Below are 20015 nucleotides of genomic sequence, written 5' to 3' on the forward strand. Positions count from 1 at the left end.
ATAATCTATAAATTGTTTATTTAAAAAAAATATATTATCTTTTTAGCACAACATATATAATATATTTATACAAATAATTTAGGTATTCTTACGTCAAAATATATCTGTATCATTAATTTCCTCTGATATTACATAAATATAGAGCTTGATGAATGGGAGACTTCTCCAAAAAGTAGCCCCATTTTTGGTTTTCTGACTCTAGTTACCAGTACATGACATTTAAATTGAATACTACTGCTTACCATTAACTGTACAGTTTCCAAACTGCAAAACATACACATCTCATGATTTTAGTTTTTACAATTTTTTTTTTCTATTTGACATTTTAGTTTATCTTTACCTTAAACGATATCTGTATGATTAATATCCTGAGGTATTACATTATTAAATAGGAGACTTCTCCAAAAAATTTATTTCATTTTTGTTTTAAATTTCTGACTCTAGTTGCCAGTCTTTCAATTATTCAATTCAGAAATTCAATCATATGATTCTAAGATTAAATATCTTATCCTAAAGTTTCATTCTTACTCTGCAATAATGATTGCTACAGGCTGAATGATTGTTACAGGCAACCAGAAATCTCCTTTTTCAGCCCACTTTTCATAAGGACCTTAAGAATTAAATTTGTGCAGGCTTCACATTTTTTAGCTTGTGCAGCAAAATTATTTGGAGGGATTAATGACCCGTAGTTGGATTAGAGCAGAAGTGCCCATTAGCAGTGGCGTCACAAGGGGGGTGCGGCCCGCACCCGTGTGGCACCATTGGAGGGGGTGACACCAAAATGACTGACAGTCATTTTGGTGTCACTCCTCTCTGAAAAGTCGGGCGCTCGGTCATGGACCGAACGCCCGACAGTATCAGGAGAGAGAGGAGGGGACCCGCTGGGTGAATGTCCCCTCCTCTCTCTGCCGCGTCCATCACCAAGATGGCCACCGGAAGGTATCAGAAGAGTGCCGCGCGATGACGTCATCGCGCACGCGCGTAGTGACGTCACGCACATGCACAGTGGCGAGTAGGTGGGGTGACACTCGGTAACCGCTCCGGGTGTCACCCAGCCTCGGGACGCCCCTGCCCATTAGGTAGATTGTGATATACCAGTAGCTCTCAAAGCTGATGCTGGTAGATCACGAAGGGTGTGAATGGCGGCCCCTTTATTCCATTTTGGTATATTTATTTAGCTGTGCACACATGATTACCTATTAGCCTGAGTCTGCTGAGCCAAGCTCCCTGACACCTTTCTGGTGGATACTGGTGGTTGAAGTGCTATGTATTACATCAAAGAATATTAGTTTACCCAGCCTGTTGCACTGCACTGTTTGCAAAATACAGCAAGGTGAGCCAGGAGAGAGAGCGGGGAGAGACAGCCAGGGGAGAGAGCGCAAGGAAAGACAGCCAGGAGAGCGAGGAGAGAGGTTTTTTTTCGTTGGTAGATCTCATGTATCTCGTCATTTGAAAAGTAGATCTTAATACAAACATTGTGGCCACCCCTGGATTAGAGTCTCACAAAATGGCCAAACAATAAGTGCATAAAATGCTTGTTGATCTTGCAGGTGATAACTTCCTGTGCTGCATTCTTATCAGTTCTCATTTATCTCTAAGGACTATTGACCCCCCCCCTTCATGTATGTTATGGCAAAGAGGACAGGGGGAAGTTTATGTAGTTTACGTAGTTCTGTCCTTAGTCTGTTGCCTCGATACAGATGGGTTAATGAGCGATGTCACACAGGAAGTGCGTTACCGGAAAAAGAGCTTATAAAAACAAAACAAATGCACCCAGCACAATTAAAGACTCGTTAGTTTCAATATACAGTATATTACAATTTTGTTTCTGGGTTTTAAATAGACCCACAGAGAAAAAGCAAAGTCACATTCAGTCAGCATATCCAGTTTATTTTGCAGAGTTAAAGCTGAACTCTAAACAGAGATAAGCTCACATCACTGTGCTGCCTCGACTATCTCTGTCCATTCACAGGCTGGGGGTGCGCCCATCTTGACCTGGGCTCAGAGGAAGGGGGTGAATGATGCTGGCCATCAGACTGAGCAAATCTAGTGGCAAAAAAAAGTATGGCAGGCGAAATCTCTAAACTAAAAGTGAATATTGCTGCATATGCTGTTTTTCTTTTTTTTTATGCGCTATTTATTTTTATCTTGTTGTTTTTAGCTGGAATTCTGTAATAATAATAATAATTATTATTTTATTGATTTCTGAAGGTGTCAATATATTGTTGAGGCAATAATTTTAAATGATACCCCCACAGTGTATTAATATATGTTAGAAAGTTACTTACAGATGATCTGCACATAGATCACAGCTTCATCGTGGCCAGCCACATTCTCTGCTTTCACAGACACCCTGTATATTCCGGGACTCTCATAACGGTGTCGAATGGGCTCACCAGTCAAGGTAAGATTCACATAGATTGCCTTGAAGCCATCTCCCAAGTTGACTTGGTACTTGGTGTTCAGAATATCACCCTGTGGGAAACAATGGAAAGTTCACACATGGATCACACACATTCACACAAAGATCAGGAAGCTGAAGGACAGAGTTCACTGTAGCCAAATGATCTCCAGCTGTATTTTAAGTGTTATTGAATAATGTTGAAGTTACACTTATATCATAGCACCTCTTTCCCCTCCCTGTCATCTTCGGGACCCCCTCGGTTTTAAGCTGCCCATACTCTTTTTATTTTTTCTTGTTCAGCCTCACAAGGAAAGGGAGAACCACTGCATTGCAGAAAGTGTCCAAGGGTTGGAAATTGAACCTACGATCTCCATACCGTTAACCAGCTGCGTAATTTTTATACCCACGCCCATGGAATTTACCTGGTCCTGCAGTACTATGAATGTGATATCCTCCCCCGGCTTCACAGCAAATGAGTCTCCTCTCACAGAGATGTGCAGACCTTTGGGTGCTAGTAAGGGACACTGGAAACGAACAAGATTTTCCTGAAGGTCAATACCCCCTTCACACACATTGGCTACCACTTTCCGATACCTGCAATATAAAGTAAAGGGAACATATATATATTGCATCTAAGACCTGGAACAAGTTTGCAGATAAGGAGTTTTCACCTCCCTTACCGTATGCTTATCCAGGTCTATGGCTCAAAGTATTGAGGCCAGAGACAACCAGGTAACTAGCACTGGAAGAAGCAAACACAATACGCAATATACATTCATTTGCATATTCCTGCACCTGATTGATGTTTTAATATTATATAGCACTGCTGAATGTACATACTAGAAAAGTTGGAGTGTTACTAGTGATTTTGCAATAATGTTTAATCGAAAAATTGTTCAGCTTAGGAGCTGGCCACAAGTCTGGGATTGGGCATTTGACTCTCCTATATGATTATTGTTATTTCATCATCTATGGCTGTTATATGGAATATGTAGCACTTATACTAAGAGGCGTACTAAGAAAACAACAGTAAATCCCTCCTCTATGTTCTAGATATGTCTACATTCATCAGACATTCGTCTATGCTTCTCCTGCAATTCATGGTAGTTATATTTTTTAGTGGTGGATGCTGAGGGTAATTGTGGAAGGGTCAGCATGAATAGTCACTGATAAAAATCAATGTGTTGCCTGCTGAGAGTAATCAAGGATCATTTTTGGCAAATATAACAATGCTTCCATTATAGATATAGTAAACCTTTCAGAGACCTGATTTTCTCGTTGCAGAATTTGGTAAATGTTGCTCGATTGGGCAAATCTGCTGGTGCATTCAGAAGGGAAATATGTTCTATAAATGCAGAACATGGTAAAAGGGAATTTCATTAACTGGTTTCATCATGTTGATTACAATAACACACAAAAAGTTTCAATTTTCCACAAATAGTAAAAATGATTGATATTGTGTCCCTCGCTGGTTTGTTGGGGTGTTCTGACGTACAATATATGAGCAAACAAAATATTTCATTCATTGTGTCCTACCTCTACACGAGCTATTCCCCCTTCAGTCTATCATGAATGCTGCTGCCATGCTCATCCACCTTACAAGCCGCTCAGTATCCGCCACCCCCTTTTGCCAAGCTTCTGATCTCCCGATGAATAAATTCAAAATACTAACAGCGACATACAAAGCCATCCACAACTCTGCTACCGGCTACACCACCAACCTCGTCTCAAACTATCACCCAAACCCCCCAAACCATCCACTATGTTCCTCCTAAGGCCTCCTGCTTTCTAACTCCCTCATTGCTTCCTCCCATGCTCGCCTCCAGAACTTCTCTGTAATCTCTCCCATCCTCAGGAACTCCCCACCCCAATCTGTCCAGCTACCTCCTACTCTGTCCACCTTTAGTTGATCCCTGAAAATTCACCTCTTCAGGGAAGCCTTTCTCACCTCTACCTAAAAACTGTAATTTTACTTTCTAAAACAATTCTTCCCCACACAGTTACTACCTTTTGTATCACTAGCTCTTATTAGCAATTACCCTCCTAACCATCTTGTCTTGAATTGTATTGCAATGGTAACGTTTTCCTTTATTTTCGAAAAAACGATGCACTAACTGTTGGCGCTTTACAAATCCTGAATACAAATAGTAATAATTGTGAGGAAAACAACCCTCGAGCAACCAATCAATCAGACTTTCAATTTCTTAAATATTCAAAATTTTATCTTCAGTCAATTTTTTTTTTAAATTTCAGATAGTGTGTGAAAGTGTTAGAACAACAGTCAGTTTTAAAGTGACACCAAACCCAGGAGTTCAACCTTAAAAACATTTTTGTTAAAAACAACTTAAAAAAAAATGTATCTTATTTGTGTATCACTTGGCTGTAGATCCTCAAATCATCTCTGAATTGGTGCTGACACTGTCCTTCCTTCTGGAGGGGGCTACTTTTGTTCCCCATGGTACCTGTGTGGGTTGTAAAGTAGTCAATGCTCCAATCTCACTCCCCGGATGGACTAAAATCTTGCATTTAGTTTACTAATCTGTACTGAGATTGTAGCCCATCACAGGAGCGAGCTTGAAGCGGTGGCGACTTTAAAACACACACAGGGACCATGGGGAACAAAAGTAGCCACCCTCCAGAAGGAAGGACAGTGTCAGTATGAATTCAGCTACCGCTACAAGCTAGCTCCTGTGATGGGCTAAATTCTCAGTACAGATTAGTAAACTAAATGTGAGATTGTAGTCCATCACAGGAGTGAGCTTGGAGTGGTGGCTACTTTACAACACACACAGGGACCATGGGGAACAAAAGTAGCCACCCTCCAGAAGGAAGGACACTGGCATCACCAATTCAGAGATGATTTGAGGATCTACAGTCGAGTGATTCACAAATCAGCTACAGTATTGCTACTAGTTGAGGTACTTTAATGTATTTTTGCGATTGAACTCCTGGGTTTAGTGTCACTTTACTGTCTCTCTGTAGACCAATTGGTGGATTACCCTCACTTCCTGTTCTGGTGGCAATGCATCATCATCATCTCCTTTTGATCTAACAACATCTAAGTAATGCAATGGCCTCTCTGAATGTATACAAGTTAAATGGGGCCCGTGGCCCATCTAATCAAGGCCTAAAGAAAAGTTTTGGTTGGACTTACACTTTAAAAGTCCAATGCCTACATGGCCGGCACAGTAATTCATACCAACCAATCAGAATTTGCCGGACTTGACACACAAACCAAAATCTGATGCTGCTGAAGGCTCAGCTCCATGGGCCACCTTGTTATAAACTGGCACACTAATGAGCAAAGTTACTCACATCTAATTATCATGACACATATTGGGATTTTGCATGGGGGTTCTGTTTTTCATGAATCTTCTATAAACAATTACATTTTATATCAGCCTTTGAAGTCTTCTAATCCAACATAGCAATCAGAAATGATTGTAGAGCTGCAGATTTTCTAATGGCTGACAGACAGCACAAGCCAATTAAACGCCATCATGCCACAGAGGAAATACAGACGATCTTCCAGCACGAAGCTGACACAGTGTGAACTAACCCAAGCATGAGCTCTGCTTTCCTAAATAGCCCTGTGTTCTCCGTACACAGAAATCCTTTCTAAATTGGATGGGCCTAAAATGTAAAGCAGGCAATTATTTTCTATAGGACCAGCCTGCTTATTCCAATGGAAGATGCGCTTTCCCCTTCATTGGCTTGTATGGTCTAGGAGTTTCATGAACGCCTGCTTGCTTGCAGAACACTAACACTGAATTTAATTAATAGTGTATCTGATGTTGGCTGAATGGGAATTACAAAGAACAGACTTACAACGTGTTTAGGTGCACGGTGCTTGATGTTCCACTTTGACATGTTGTACAAATCCAATTTATTTTATGGCACGGAAAAAAAAAACCCAGCACAGGCCGGTACACTACGCGAAGATAAATACCAACCATCGCTATACTTGGTGTATATTAACGATCAGACTTATTAAACAAAGAATAGCTGTAAAAATAACATTGGCTTAAAGGACAACTCCAATCTTCTGACAAATTAGAATTTTAAAGGTCAAATAGCGAAATTATCCATCCTGCAAATCGTGTTTAAAGTAAAAAAAAAAAAGTTTCGGAATCCTTGCAGTGGGGCTACCCCCACGCTGCAAAGGTTCCGTGCTCATTTTACTAAAGAGCCCTTTCACATGGGCTTTCTGATCAGGTCCGCCTGTCAGTTTTTTCAAGTGGAACTGATCGGAAGACCCATGTTAGTCTATGGGCAGCTGGATCTAAATGGATTTGTTTACCTCAGGTTACCCCTGGCACAGTTCAGGTCTGGAAAAACAAAATCGATCAGAGTTCTGTTTTGGTGGACCTGCTCATGCCGGACCGGGGGTAATCTGATGTAAACGGACACAAATCCATTTACATCTGCTTTCTCATAGACCAAAATGGGTCCAGTCATTTTAGTGTTACGAAGGAGGAAAAAAAATGGATGAACGTGTTCTCACAATGGTGACATCTGTTCCGCGCATGGATCCCTCCTGATTGGACCATGTGGAAGGGGCTGAAGTCACATGAAAATCACTTTAGAATAAATGCTGTATGCACTTATTACAGGTGTAAAATGTTGAAAAATTCATAGACAGCTGTCCATCCACTGAAAAATCAGTAGAATCAGGAAAGTAACAGTACGGCATGTTTGCTTGCTTGCAGCACAGAAGTGTATCAGCTGGAATATTGGTTGTGCCCCACCAAGGTGCTTGCATATCCAGATGCTGGCTGTGTAAAGCTGGCCACACACCTTACAACCATCGCAAGACTTTTGTCTTGCGATGGTTGTAAGGTAATTAAAAAAACGTACGATCTGCCCATCTTGGACAGGCAGATCGTACTTGCGATAATCGCATGCCCGCCCCGCTGAGGGGCGGGCTTCCGATGACCGCAATGCTGAAGGGCAGTGTGCGCTTGCGCACACCGGCCCGTGCGGCATTTATCTTACGATCCTGCTACAAACCAGCCGAAAATCGTACGATTCTCGGCTGGTTTTCGAACATGCTCAAAAGACTAAAGTCGTGTGGCATACCGCGTGGATTGCCGTGTGACCAGGGTGTCACCCACCACCGCTGATCACACTGGCAATGCCATTATTTTCGAATAGAGCAGTTCCTCCCGTGCATTCGAACACGATCGCGGCTAAAACAACCACGCGTCGTGTGTAGCAAAAAAAGGTATTTTTCTGCGATTGCCACGCGGATGTAAACAATGGGGCCGCATAAAAAAACTGTACGCCATTGTGCATGATCATACGTCCTGGGACGCGCGTCCCAGATCGCCCAGGTCTGCACTGGTCCTGATAATGAAAAGAGTTAGAAGGGAACTCTTGTTGCCTATAGTCTCCAATCAGATTATCTGAACTGAAAGCATGAAAGTACCAGGAAGTATCAGGAGTAGAAGGTTGCTATGGGAAACAGCAGTTCTTCCTTTACAAACTTTCAATCATAAGGTACTGGTTCTGATTGCTAGGAGCAAAAACCTCAATTAATAGACAATGGCTGGTGTGACTGTATAGACTTCACATACATACAGTAGTAGTAGTTTCCCACAGAATCAGCTGGTCCCCCTAGCACTGGCCCTGATATGCTTTTTTAGGGTGGCTCCTTTCCCTTGCAGGGTCCTATGGAGCCACCCTTGTCTATGCTAGTAAGATGTGTGGGTCTCCACAAACACACAGACACAGCAGAGCATGGTATTCACCTCCCCTCGGCTTCCCGCTCCTTCCTTCCTTCTCTCTTCTCTGCTGGAGTCTGCTCTGTCCCTTGTGATCCTGTACTGGACAAAAAGTTCAGGGAAGCCGAGCTGAGAGAGTTGGAGCTATTTGGAAACATGATGACTGTAAGTGCTTGGGCAAAAGTTTAAGAAAATACTTTCCTGGGCAATGTATATTTGTTGGATCTGTATCCATTATTGAAAAAAAAAAGTTTCATACTACTTTCAGCTGAAATAAACGTGTATATTTGAAAATAGATTTATAGTAAACAGTAAAACTCCTGACAGATATAGGGTATTTTTTCTCTTACATGAGCTGCATGCTGTGTGTAATTGATCACCCCTGGCACAATGGACATTTAATACCCGCAGCGTACTTGTCAAAGAGTATGCCCACAGGAGCTCAATAGGCGCGGGCAGGCCATCATTCTTCGGCAGTAAATGTATGATCCATCAGACATCAAAGTGCATGCGAGAGGCAGGACACGCCGGCAATTTATCAAAGTGCCCTTGTGGAAATAGAACAGTACACAGTCCATTCCCGCTTACAGGTCCTCTATTTTATTTCAGCCGGGGATATTTCTTGCTGATCCTCGGTGTGTGTGATAGAGGCTCTTTCTGTGCCTCTAAATTTCATGCTTCAAGATTCCCATTCCTAGCAAATGATGCTGCCATTCATCCAGCTGCAGTGGAGAAGTGCTGGACTTAATAAATAAAGCCCTGTATGATAATGCATTGTCTACACTCATCACCGACTTATAAATAACTAAACGTGTTGGTAAATCACCATTCGATGAACAGCCTGCGTGGGCAGAAGATGCAAATCATACATACCTGAGATGATAAAAAAAGTTAATCTGGCATGACGGGAGCTATGACATGAAGCAATCTAGTATCACCTCTCATCGGCTGGCAGTAGTGAGAAAACAAAGGATGTAGAGACGCCACAAGCTACTAAAATGTGCACATTGTTCTTTGCCGTATTATGGAAAGGCCAAGGAGAGGCATCAAGTGTGACTAAAACATTGGATGACTAAAACATTTTATTTCATTGTTGCTTGCACAATACAAGCTCTATTCTGAAAAAAAAGTTGTTCTCTGTACTGATAAAGGGGGCTGGGCAAGGTAACGATAACATAATTAACCGTGTCTGTGCTGTGCTGGCAGATCCCATTATCAATTGTAAACTAGATTTGAACACTGTCTGTCCTAACAGAGGGTTAAAGATCTACAAACATTGTATGTTAATGAAAGGAAGTTCAGTCTGTCCATAGTCTTTCTATGGGGACAGGCAGAGTTTACTGCTACTTGGAAATTGAGAGAGAAGCTTGCAAAGACCTGCTACACAGACATATATACAGGTAAGAAATATTTATTTTTACAATTATTTTTATGTATGTGGTGTGAATGGAAACACATAACAAACAACAAACACATAGTGGGGGTTTTCTCAAATTTGACTGCAAAAAAAAGCATACCTGTCATATCCCCAAAATAAGTAATATATTTTCCCAGCCATACCTCACAAGACTGTATACTGCCATGTAGGGGGTAGGGAGTGCTTAGTGAATGGCAAATGGCAACTTTTAGAAAAGTCAGTATTTGCAGTATTTGCATAAGTTCTATGGCGTCTACTACAGGGGGGTAACAACTCTGAACCTACAATGACACGTTATTTTGCTTTTTATGTCTATATGACAGGTTTGCTGTAGTTTTTTATTCAGTACCCAATTCAGTTCTCGTTCAGAACCCAATTCAGACTCTGTTCAGAACACCATTTTATTCAGAAATTACAGGTTATTGGTGGTAAATAATTTGCAAGAAAGTAGTTTTATCTTATTAATAATAATGGGTGTTCATTTCTAATTTTGTGTATAATATATATACATATCAGACACACAGATATAGTATCTCAAGTGGAAACAGTAGAGGGAAAATTTAAGGTCAACAGGAAATCCAGGCTGTATCTTTTCTGGGAAAAGCTTAATTAAAGGAGTTTGCATTGCTATGCTAAAGCAAACTGTCATGTCTTATGGTTAAGATCCCATTTTGTCTTCAGTCGATGTGGCAGGGATCAGTGATTGGCATAATCAGTGTTGTCTTTCTGAGATCAATGGTCACTTTGATATGCTAGAAAAGGGCCAACTGGCTGTATGCACAGGTGGTGCTTTGGGAATGTCGGAGCCATTGTTGACTCAGGAAGAGAACATAATTTATAAATATATATATATACATATATATATAGAGAGAGAGAGAGAGAGAGAGAGAGACTGTTCTCGGAGACTTACTGCAATTACTTTTGCACGATATTCTAATTATTTGAGTTTCACCTGTATGTATATGGCTCCCAGAATGGCATTCTGAAATGCAGATCCTGAATGCCATTCAGGTCTAGGAGCCTCAGCTTTAATATTATATGTATATACTGAACACAAATTTTCGTTACGAAAATTCATGTTCAGAATCATTTGGATGCATTAAACCGAAAAACACATTTGATTGTCCAGAAAAGTCACATGTCTGATTCAGTTTAATTTTTGAACAAAATTCGGATGGGATCTGAAATTCAGAAACTGAAATCCGGATTTTGGACACATTGGGATGCATTGGGATTTGGCAATTCGGGTGTTTCCGAATTTCAGAAAATTAGTCCGAATTTTGATTCGGAATGAAACGAATCGCACATGCCTACTCAATACTTTTCAGTCACAGATTCAGACACAGTGTCAGCAAAGTGTAAGGATTCCTTATGTCCACATTTGTTCCGCGTCAGAAATTTGGAGAGCTATAAAAACCAAAGAATTAGCATGAGAGCCACCATACTTTTTTGAGACAGCAAAAAGGATAGTAAGATGGCCAAATAAAACTCCATGAAACAAAGCTGGGCATCTACTCTATTTCCAATTGGAAAGCCCATATAAGCAATGTAGGCCAGTTGACTTCCACAATTCCAAAAAATAATAGCTATCCCAATTTAATGTTGTGCTTGAGATGCCTGGATTCCCCTGAACTATTCAGAAAGTCCAATTATTACTTGTGCAAAATGATCACTACAAAATGGTGTAAAAAAACTAGACAACATTTCAGCACTACATTCGAGCAAAGTAATAATTTGCTCTATTAACACAGATCAGTCTGGCTCAGAACATCCTCTGCCCTGAACATTCGCTGCCTCCTAACATTCGGGTTTCCAACGAATGAGTCAAAACTAGAATATCGGTCTCATAAGTTGACACAAAGGCATTTGATTTGGTCAAACTAAATTACCAAGAATGGCAGTCAACACAATACACATGGTACTGCTAAACATACTTAACAAGACTTGCAGTAACTAGTAGTAAAAAGCCAATTTTACTGCACAAGTGTGAAGCCAACCTAAACCAACATGTAGGCATTGACAGTATGGGTAATGTCTGTAACTGTCTCGCATTTGTTCTTTCCAGTTCTCATGGTTATGAAAACTTCTCTGTATCCACAAAATCAATAAAATGACTTTGTTAAAAAAAATGTGCTCTGCTCTTGGGATCTTGTTATACAAAGCAATATATTTTCTTATTCAGTAAGACTAATAAGTTTTCTAGAGGCTCAAACCACAGAAAACTGAACAGAAGCAGGGTATATAAAGGAAACAAATGATACTTACAGAATGTAATGTTAGCACTTGTAAATAAATAATGAGTTCTAGCCGGATACATTCGTACCTTCTGTACTTTCGTAAATGGACCCTAGAACAACCACTTACTAAAGTGTTCTTTGCACGGATTTGTAGGCTTTTATAACAACTATTTAGCAAAAGATCAATCAATATAATAAAAGAAAGAGTCAGAATGGCCAAGATTTAGATCATTTGTCAGATATGACAAAATACAGCTGGCCTCAAAGTGCATTTAAAACCAAAACTTCTCTTTTTCACTTTGGATGAAGAGACGGGTAAGCAACCCTTTCAGGTTTTTATAGCTGTTGGTGTCCCTGCTGAGGAGATTCACTCTCTCTATTTGTCCTGGTGACCATTGTCACTGGGGCTGAAAGTGGTGGGAAACTCAACATTTGTAATTGCCAATGAAAAATTAATGGAAGGATAATCTTCCAATCGGGATGCTTGCTGCCTTGACAACTGTCTTAGAGGGAATGCCCCTCACTTTGGACAGATTTCCTCTCACTTCCTATTGTGTCTATAGATCAGTAAGTAAGTTGAACCTCCCCAATTGGACATAGATAGCAAAAAATCCCTACTCAATCCAAATTGTTAACAAAACAAATTGGCTTTACTTATATTTTAACCATTTGAGGAATTGGGGTGTACGGCATATGCCCTAAAAAATTCAGTGAAGTACTTTGGGTGTATGCTGTACACACTGTCCCTCTTTCCCCATCATCACTCCTCTGGATGCATCACAGCTGTGTACAACAATGATTCAGGACAGTGTCCGGACGAGTGTTCAGAAGCTTCTCTGAGAAATACAACTAAACAACATAATTGTTATTTGCTACCATGCACAGATCAAAGGGTGTCATTTAAAGCAACACTTAGGGTTGCCACCTGTCGAAGATTCACCCAGACAGTCCTGGTTTTGAGCCCTGTATGTGCTGTGTCCGGGTTGCCCCCAGCAGGGTCCTGGTGTTCCAACTTGAGGCACCATTCACACCAGGGCGGTTGCAGATCAGCGTGGTTTCCATGTGGATTTTAAAAGGACTGTTTTGGGTGTTTTAATTGCGTTTCAGCACTGAAACGCAATACAAGATGCCCAAAACTGCGCTGAACAGTGCAGTACCATTTCCAGCAGTATCTAAATCGTGCAGATCAGCGTAACAAAAAAAGGTCAGGGAGCAATTCGGGCGGGAGGCGGTTTGGATCACGCGGAGCCGCACAGTGGCATGAACGTTCCCCATAGCGATGTATGGGAGCGTTCATGTCGGCGGATCCGCGCGCCCAAATCCGCGTGGCCGAACCGCCCTGGTGTGAATGGGGCCTGAGTGCATGGAAGAGGCATAGGACATAGAGGGGCACTGGAACTCGTGGAGCAAGGAGGTGTCTGATTCACAGGGTGCAGATAAGTCTTGAAGGGCACACTCTCCTAGCTGCCTCTCCTAACTCTATCCTGGCTGTCTCTCCTCTGGCTCTCTCTCCTGGCTGTCTCTCCTAGCTCTCTTTCCTGGATGTCTCTTCTTACGTTCTCTCCTGGCTGTCTCTCCTCGCTCTCTCCCCTGGCAGCCTCTCCTAACTCTATCCTGGCTGTCTCTCCTCACTCTCTCCTTGCTCTCTCTCCTGGTTATCTCTCCACACTCTCTCCTGTATATTCTAAAAAGAATTGCTGTGCAGTGCTAAAGTGTTTGGGTTTCACTTAAAGAAAAGGTGGCAACCCTAGCAACACTACCGGTACAAGATTAATTAAAATCAGTCTTCATTAAAGTCGTGTACACATGGTTTGAATTTTGGCCAGATCCTGATAAACCTGCCAAAATTCATACAGCATTCATAATTCAACAGCCTTCAGCCTGGCATCCAGTGGCGGAACTACCAGGGTCGCAGATGCGACCGGGCCCTGGAGTTCCGCAACTCGGAGGGGGCCTAGGACAGGAGGAAGGGGCCCCTGGTAACCGCTGATCACCAGGATATTAATTATTCCGGTAACCGCTAATGTCAGTACCGGGACCTCTTCCTCCTGTCCTGGGCCCTACGTGCTTCACGCTGCGCCCAGAACAAGGTGAGGGGCGCAGCGTGAAGTATGATCCAGCTGGTGCAGCAGCCAATGAATGGGAAGCGGGTTATCCCGGCCTCTCATCAAACAGAACGCTGCCGAATAGAGAGCTGCATCGGTAAGAGAGGTCTGCTGCGGACACGAAGGGGGAGATATAGGGAGCTGGGAATATGAAGGGGACATGGAAGAGGAGAGTATGGGGTCCAGAAGCGGAAAGCTGGGGACTTGAAGGGGGAGATGAGGGGAAGCTGGAGACATGGAAGAGGAGAGTGTGGGATCCGGGAGCGGAAAGCTGGGGATATGAAGGGGGAGATAATGGGGAGCTGGAGACATGGAAGAGGAGAGTGTGGGTTTTTTTTGGTCTAAAATTTTTTTTTTTTAAATAAATGTATCTAATTTTATTTTTGGGGGAGGGGGGCCTTCATGGATTCTTGCATCTGGGCCCTGAGGTCACTAGTTACGCCTCTGCTGGCATCCCTCGATCATCTGATCAAAGGAGCTGGTTGGAGAATTCTCGGTAAAACGGAGCTAGCAGCCAATTAATGCAAACAGCAGGAATCTGCTGAACAAAAAAAAAAGAACTGTGCATATCCCACTTAACTCTTTCTCTGCTTCTTTACTAAGCTATTATTTTTCTGCTCCTTGAAGTATATTCTTTTTTTAACTATCAGCGTTTAAACCTTTTTTCGTTATCATTTAACATTTTTTTTGCGTCACAGTAAAAAAGATGCACAAAATGGAAACCCCCCCCACCTTTATCCTATTTATAAATAACTTTGCCAAGCTTTGTACCCAAGGGAACTTCCGCTTACTCCCCTCTCCTTTTTAGGGCTTTTTTGCACCATGTCTGTTGAGCTGAAATTTTTGCACGCACAAACCCACATGTATGGTGTGAGCGGGGCACATAGAAAACAATTGTTAGATAACAATTTTTTTTCCTGTTTACACTATACATGTGTGGTGGTATGCAGATAAATGCAGATCAATGGACATCGCCCTTACTGAAGATAATTCGATAAAGGTGCAGATGGTTTCTGCAGGCAATTACCACTGTCCAAAAATGTTTTTCTAGATGATTGATTTTATTGTCTTGGTGCCAAGCTAGCTGCGGTGCTTACACCTAAATTTTCAACCAAAATTATCCTGCAAGTTTACAGACAAGAGTCTCCCCAAGAATCATGATTTTGGGAAAATGCTTCCTGTAGGACTTGCTGATGGACAAAACATGCAAATATATATTTAAAGCTGACCTTTACCCACATCTTTAAAACTCACCTTTGTAAATGTTTAGTATTGACAATCTACAAACCCATACTTCTAGATAATTGCCGGCTTTGTATTCTTTGCATGCCTTATTTCTCTTTTCTTCCCCAGTCTTCTGGCAGTGGCCATGTTTACTAAGGGCTGATTACTAGCTCTCTTTTTACTTCCTGGATTTCTGGCACATGTGACTAGACATGTGACTAGGATATGTGACCATGCACATCATCTCAGGGGAGTAAAATGCCTTTCCCTGAGATCTCATGAGATTACAGATGAGATTTCCCAGCAATGCTCTGCTGATGACAAGGCAATCCCAGGGTGCATTGCTTTGGCACACTGAAGTCATTTTGCACTTTCAAAGCAGGAAGTGAATTTTCTGTAAGTGTAAGTATTTCCCAATCACAGCATTTTACTGCTGACATGTCTATGTTATTATTAATCATCATACATAGACGGATGCATTGGTAGAATTAGATTTTTGAGTGTAAAGTTCCCCGTAATACTTTCCTTAGCTCTAAACACCCCAATCCTCACCCAGGCATTGCATTGGGTCGCTGTATTAGGGTTGGTATCAGGTTGCTTTTGGTCACCCTATATAAGATCCTTCACCAACCTGATCTTCTGACTGCCAAGGCTATGGCTGCCCTCAGACCAGAAATGGTTCTTACTATTGTCTGGTCACTGAACAATAGAAATTCCGAAACTTTACACTGATTGTTATAGATCGTCCTTGGATCAGAAGACTCACCCAGTGGTGCTTGTGTAGGTCTGTGCCAGTGTACAGTCATCGGGAGGAGATTCCGGGTTAAACCAAAAATCAGCAAAACATCGGCTGGATTCTTTATGACTATACTCATGTTCAAATCCATAATCGCTGAAAGACAAAAACATTATGTATTAAATATGTACTTCATCAGAGAAATACCAATGACGTCTCAAATAAAACTATAATGATAAATACAACATTGAGGTATTTAGAGATAAGACAAACTGATGTGACATAAAAAATACTAGCTACAAATTCTTAATTTGATTTTGTTGTTGCTGTTTCTTGTCTTTGAACCTTGCTGAACTATCTTATTGTGTTTTTGATGTGTCAGTTTTGCTTGCTGTGTGTTTAGGATTCTTCAGACAGCCCGCAGGCACCTGTTTGAACTGCCTGCAGTGGAAAAGATTGATACCTGACAATCATAAGAAGCATACTGTATGTAGTCACGTATCAAAAATCTTTAAATCCAAAGACATGGAGGGCCAGATTCATCAAGCTGTGCCATCTCATACTGTATGCTAAAAGTGGAATAACACACATTATGAATACATATGATAATACCACTTGCTTCATTAAAGCTGAAGTTTAATCTACTTATATTTTGCCTTCCCTGGTTCATCCCTCATTAACATGCTAATGCAATTTTTATATAAAGTGTTTCTGTTTTCTTTACATGCCTTATAATACACCCCTCTGGGTCTCTATGCTTCTTTATGCAATGCCGGCAGATCATACCTGGTGAGAGGTGCTGGAAAGGTGCTGTACATAGCTTCCTGAGAACATCAACCTCAGTACTCCTCTCAAGGGCCCTCAGTCCTGATGCGGGCAATGGGCTGGCTCTTAGGATGAGTTATGCAAATATCAAAACGCCTTGGTGCATGGATGTCAGTCTGGAGGGAAGGGTGTATCTAGCAAGGCTGCATTTGCATTAAGACTGTCCTAGCTAACATCTACATGTTATGTTGAGCCGCCATGATAGAAAGAACTGAAATCCAATGTATGAAAGGTGTGGGCCAGAAAAGAGCAAGATGGTGCTGGATGTCCTCCAGCCAGGATATGTGGCAGGCTCTATCTGACTTGCTGCAGCTTCTAATGCACATTGTGAGAAGCTCCCAGTGTGCAGTAAAATCAGAGTGAGCAATTTAAGTGCAGGAGAGGAGCTGGTACAGCTGTGCAAGACCGAAGGTAAGGCCAGAGTTAAGTTTTAAGGTATACCTAATCTTTTTAGAGGTTTAGCTTTTAAATATTTTAAATTAAGGAGGTGTTCACTCAGGGGCGTCCCGAGGCCGGGTGTCACCCGGAGCAAAGACCGGGTGACACCCCGCAGTGACGTCATCGCACATGCGTAAGGACATCTAATTGACGCCTGCCGGCGGCCATCTTGTTGATGGACGCCAGCACAGCAAGAGTGAGGTATGCCGTCGGGTCCCCTCCTCTCTCCTGACACTGCCGGGCTCTCGGTCCATGACCGAGTGTCAGACTTTTTATAGGGGGTGACAACAAAATGACTGTCAATCATTTCGATGTCACCCCTTCAATGGTATCACCGGGGTGTGGGCCGCACCTCCCTTGTGTTCACTTAAAATGATAGGTAACATCATTGATAGATAATGATAGATAACATCATTTTATTACTCATTTTCTAGAACACACTGTCATGTGATTGACAGATCATGTGATAATGATGCAGCAATTCTGCACAGGGAATGTCCGACTTCTGGATTTTCAGTGAATTAAGTCTGATAACATACCACACAAAGTCTGTGCTTTCACACTGGCAGATTTTTGAAGTCAGCGCAGATGTGAAACTTCTTCCCTTAATACACCACGATGAGGTCTTCCTCCTGCGAAAGCTTCTCTGCTGGCCCATAATGCAATGTTCTCCCTGTATGTGCATTGCATAGAAAACTGCATTATTGTTATATGAATATCTCATTGAAACATCGGGCATCTGCTTTTCCAAACAACAATTCATAAACATATATTACTCTGCACTGTGCAACCTGTTAATCATTGATGCATATCTATGGGATGTTCCATCATGCACACAATCAGGAAGCTGTGCGGCGGGTCACGAGGTGCCATCTGGCTTCCTGATTAGGAAGCAGGCTTCCTAGCCAATCAGGTATGTCATGACCCGCTTCCCATCTTCCTGATTGGAAAGGAAGCTGGCTCCATGCTCCCTCAGCCAGAGGGAGAACTCCCTCTGAGCGGAAGTTCCAGAATCGGAGGTAAGAATCGGAGCATTTGGGGGAGTACGAGTACTCCCCCAAATACTCTGTATCGGCACTGATACCAATACTAGCATCAGTATCGGTGAATCCCTAGTCATCTTTGTCCATACTGGTCATCTTTATCAATACTGGCCCTCTTAGTCTATACTGACCCTCTTAGTCCATACTGGCCCTCTTAGTCCATACTGGCCCTCTTAGTCCGTACTGGTCAACTTAGTCCGTACTGGTCATCTTAGTCCGTACTGGTCATTTTAGTCCATACTGGTCATTTCTGTCACACCATATCCAGTGCAATCCGAAAAAAGACTGCATGCGCTATTTTTTCCAATCGCAGTGCACCAGAACGCAGAGCATTCCAGTACAAGGCATTCTGGTGCATGCGATCACACTGTGGGTGGGGGGTGTCTGCGGTGCCATTGACATGAATGGCACCCCCATGCCACAGAACCCGGCTTGGCTTGATGTATGCGATCCAGTGCTTTCTGAGTTCAAACTGCGCCAGAACACACTGGATATGGTGTGACTGGGCCCTTAGTCCGTACTGTCATCTTAGTCGGTACTGGTTGCCTTAGTCTGTACTGGTCATTTTAGTCTCTACTGGTCTTCTTATTTTTCTATATTGGTTATTTTAGTCCATACTGGTCAAGTTATTTCATACAGGTCATCTTAGTCCCTACGGCCATCTTAGTTTGGACTGGTCTTTATCCATACCATTAGACATGCCAAAAAAACCCACAAAAGCCAAAAAAATTAAATTTTATTTCTGATTTGTTCCTCTTTGGATCCAAATGTTCAAATTTAAAGAAATTGATCTTAATTTCAATTCAGAATGAAACAAAACTTCCATGTCTACATCACACCTACTGTATGAAAATATACTTGGTGGACATGTCTGGGTATATGACCCAGAGGAGCATTTAGTCACTTTTTTACTATTTGGGAGTCTGGATGTCATAATTGCAGAACATTGCAGCTAGAAATATAATTGTATAATTGTATGAAATACTACATACAGCACTTCACTAAATACTGCAGCACCCAAATCACAGACTACCGTATATACTCGAGTATAAGCCGTCCCGAATATAAGCCGAGGTATATTATATTTCCAAAACTGGAAAGTGGTCATAATACCTGGGTATTGGAGAGGTTCCAAGATTCATAGTCGTCTTCTGTACATTCTCTAAAGAACGAGGGTCTAAAATCAACTTTTACCAGTTCCCAGTCTGAACGGTAACTGATATGCCCAAACACTCTGTGAATGAAAGAGAAAGGAAGTGTTACATTAGAAGTTGGCAAACAGAATGTCAATCAATATGAATATGCATGAATTATAACCGGGGCCGTTGTTGCCAATATCGATCAGGTAGTTTAAAATTTAATCCAATAGTTTAAAAAAAATAGTGAAATCATAAATGAAATTGTATGGTTGGTAAAAATGGTCATTATTGCCTGCCTTGTTCAGTTATCATTGCACAGTCCATTTTATGCTATACATTGTTTCATTGTTTCAGTGAGAAATGTCAACCTTGTGCCCAGGGGATTCTGTCTACAGCTGTCTACTGAATGCTTGCATAGACATGACATTCTATGGGAATTTTCTCTTTAATTCTTACATACTAGACCAGAATGGGTTTCTTCCTACAGGCAAAAAGCACAGTTCTTCAGTCAGAGAAATACATAAAAAAGGACCCACAGCAACAAGCCAGATTTAACCCTGCAATGGAAAGAGGTGCTAATATGACATGCTACAATGCAATATAGGCAGTTCTTATATTTTTTTATAGATGAAGCCTCATTCGTCTACACTTCCATCGAGGCAACAACTTGAACACTTGATAGTAGGCATCATGGATACTAGAGCAAGGGATTTACAAGGTTTGT

The 20015-nt window shown here is 41.8% G+C and overlaps 1 protein-coding gene across 1 annotated transcript in view; it reads right to left on the reverse strand.

Moving 5' to 3' along the window:
* The window catches only part of SORCS2 (sortilin related VPS10 domain containing receptor 2), a 513810-nt gene that overhangs the window by 53842 nt on the left and 439953 nt on the right, over positions 1-20015 (reverse strand). The window contains exons 14-18 of the mRNA XM_018554989.1: positions 19266-19386; positions 17649-17782; positions 15877-16002; positions 2827-2998; positions 2289-2475 (exon numbers count right to left, since the gene is read on the reverse strand). Coding sequence (XP_018410491.1) covers positions 2289-2475; positions 2827-2998; positions 15877-16002; positions 17649-17782; positions 19266-19386 — 740 coding nt within the window. The remainder of the gene's footprint in view (positions 1-2288; positions 2476-2826; positions 2999-15876; positions 16003-17648; positions 17783-19265; positions 19387-20015) is intronic.

This window comes from Nanorana parkeri, unplaced genomic scaffold (genome assembly GCF_000935625.1).
Source record: "Nanorana parkeri isolate BGI_ZX_2015 unplaced genomic scaffold, ASM93562v1 scaffold180, whole genome shotgun sequence".
NCBI lineage: Eukaryota > Metazoa > Chordata > Amphibia > Anura > Dicroglossidae > Nanorana > Nanorana parkeri.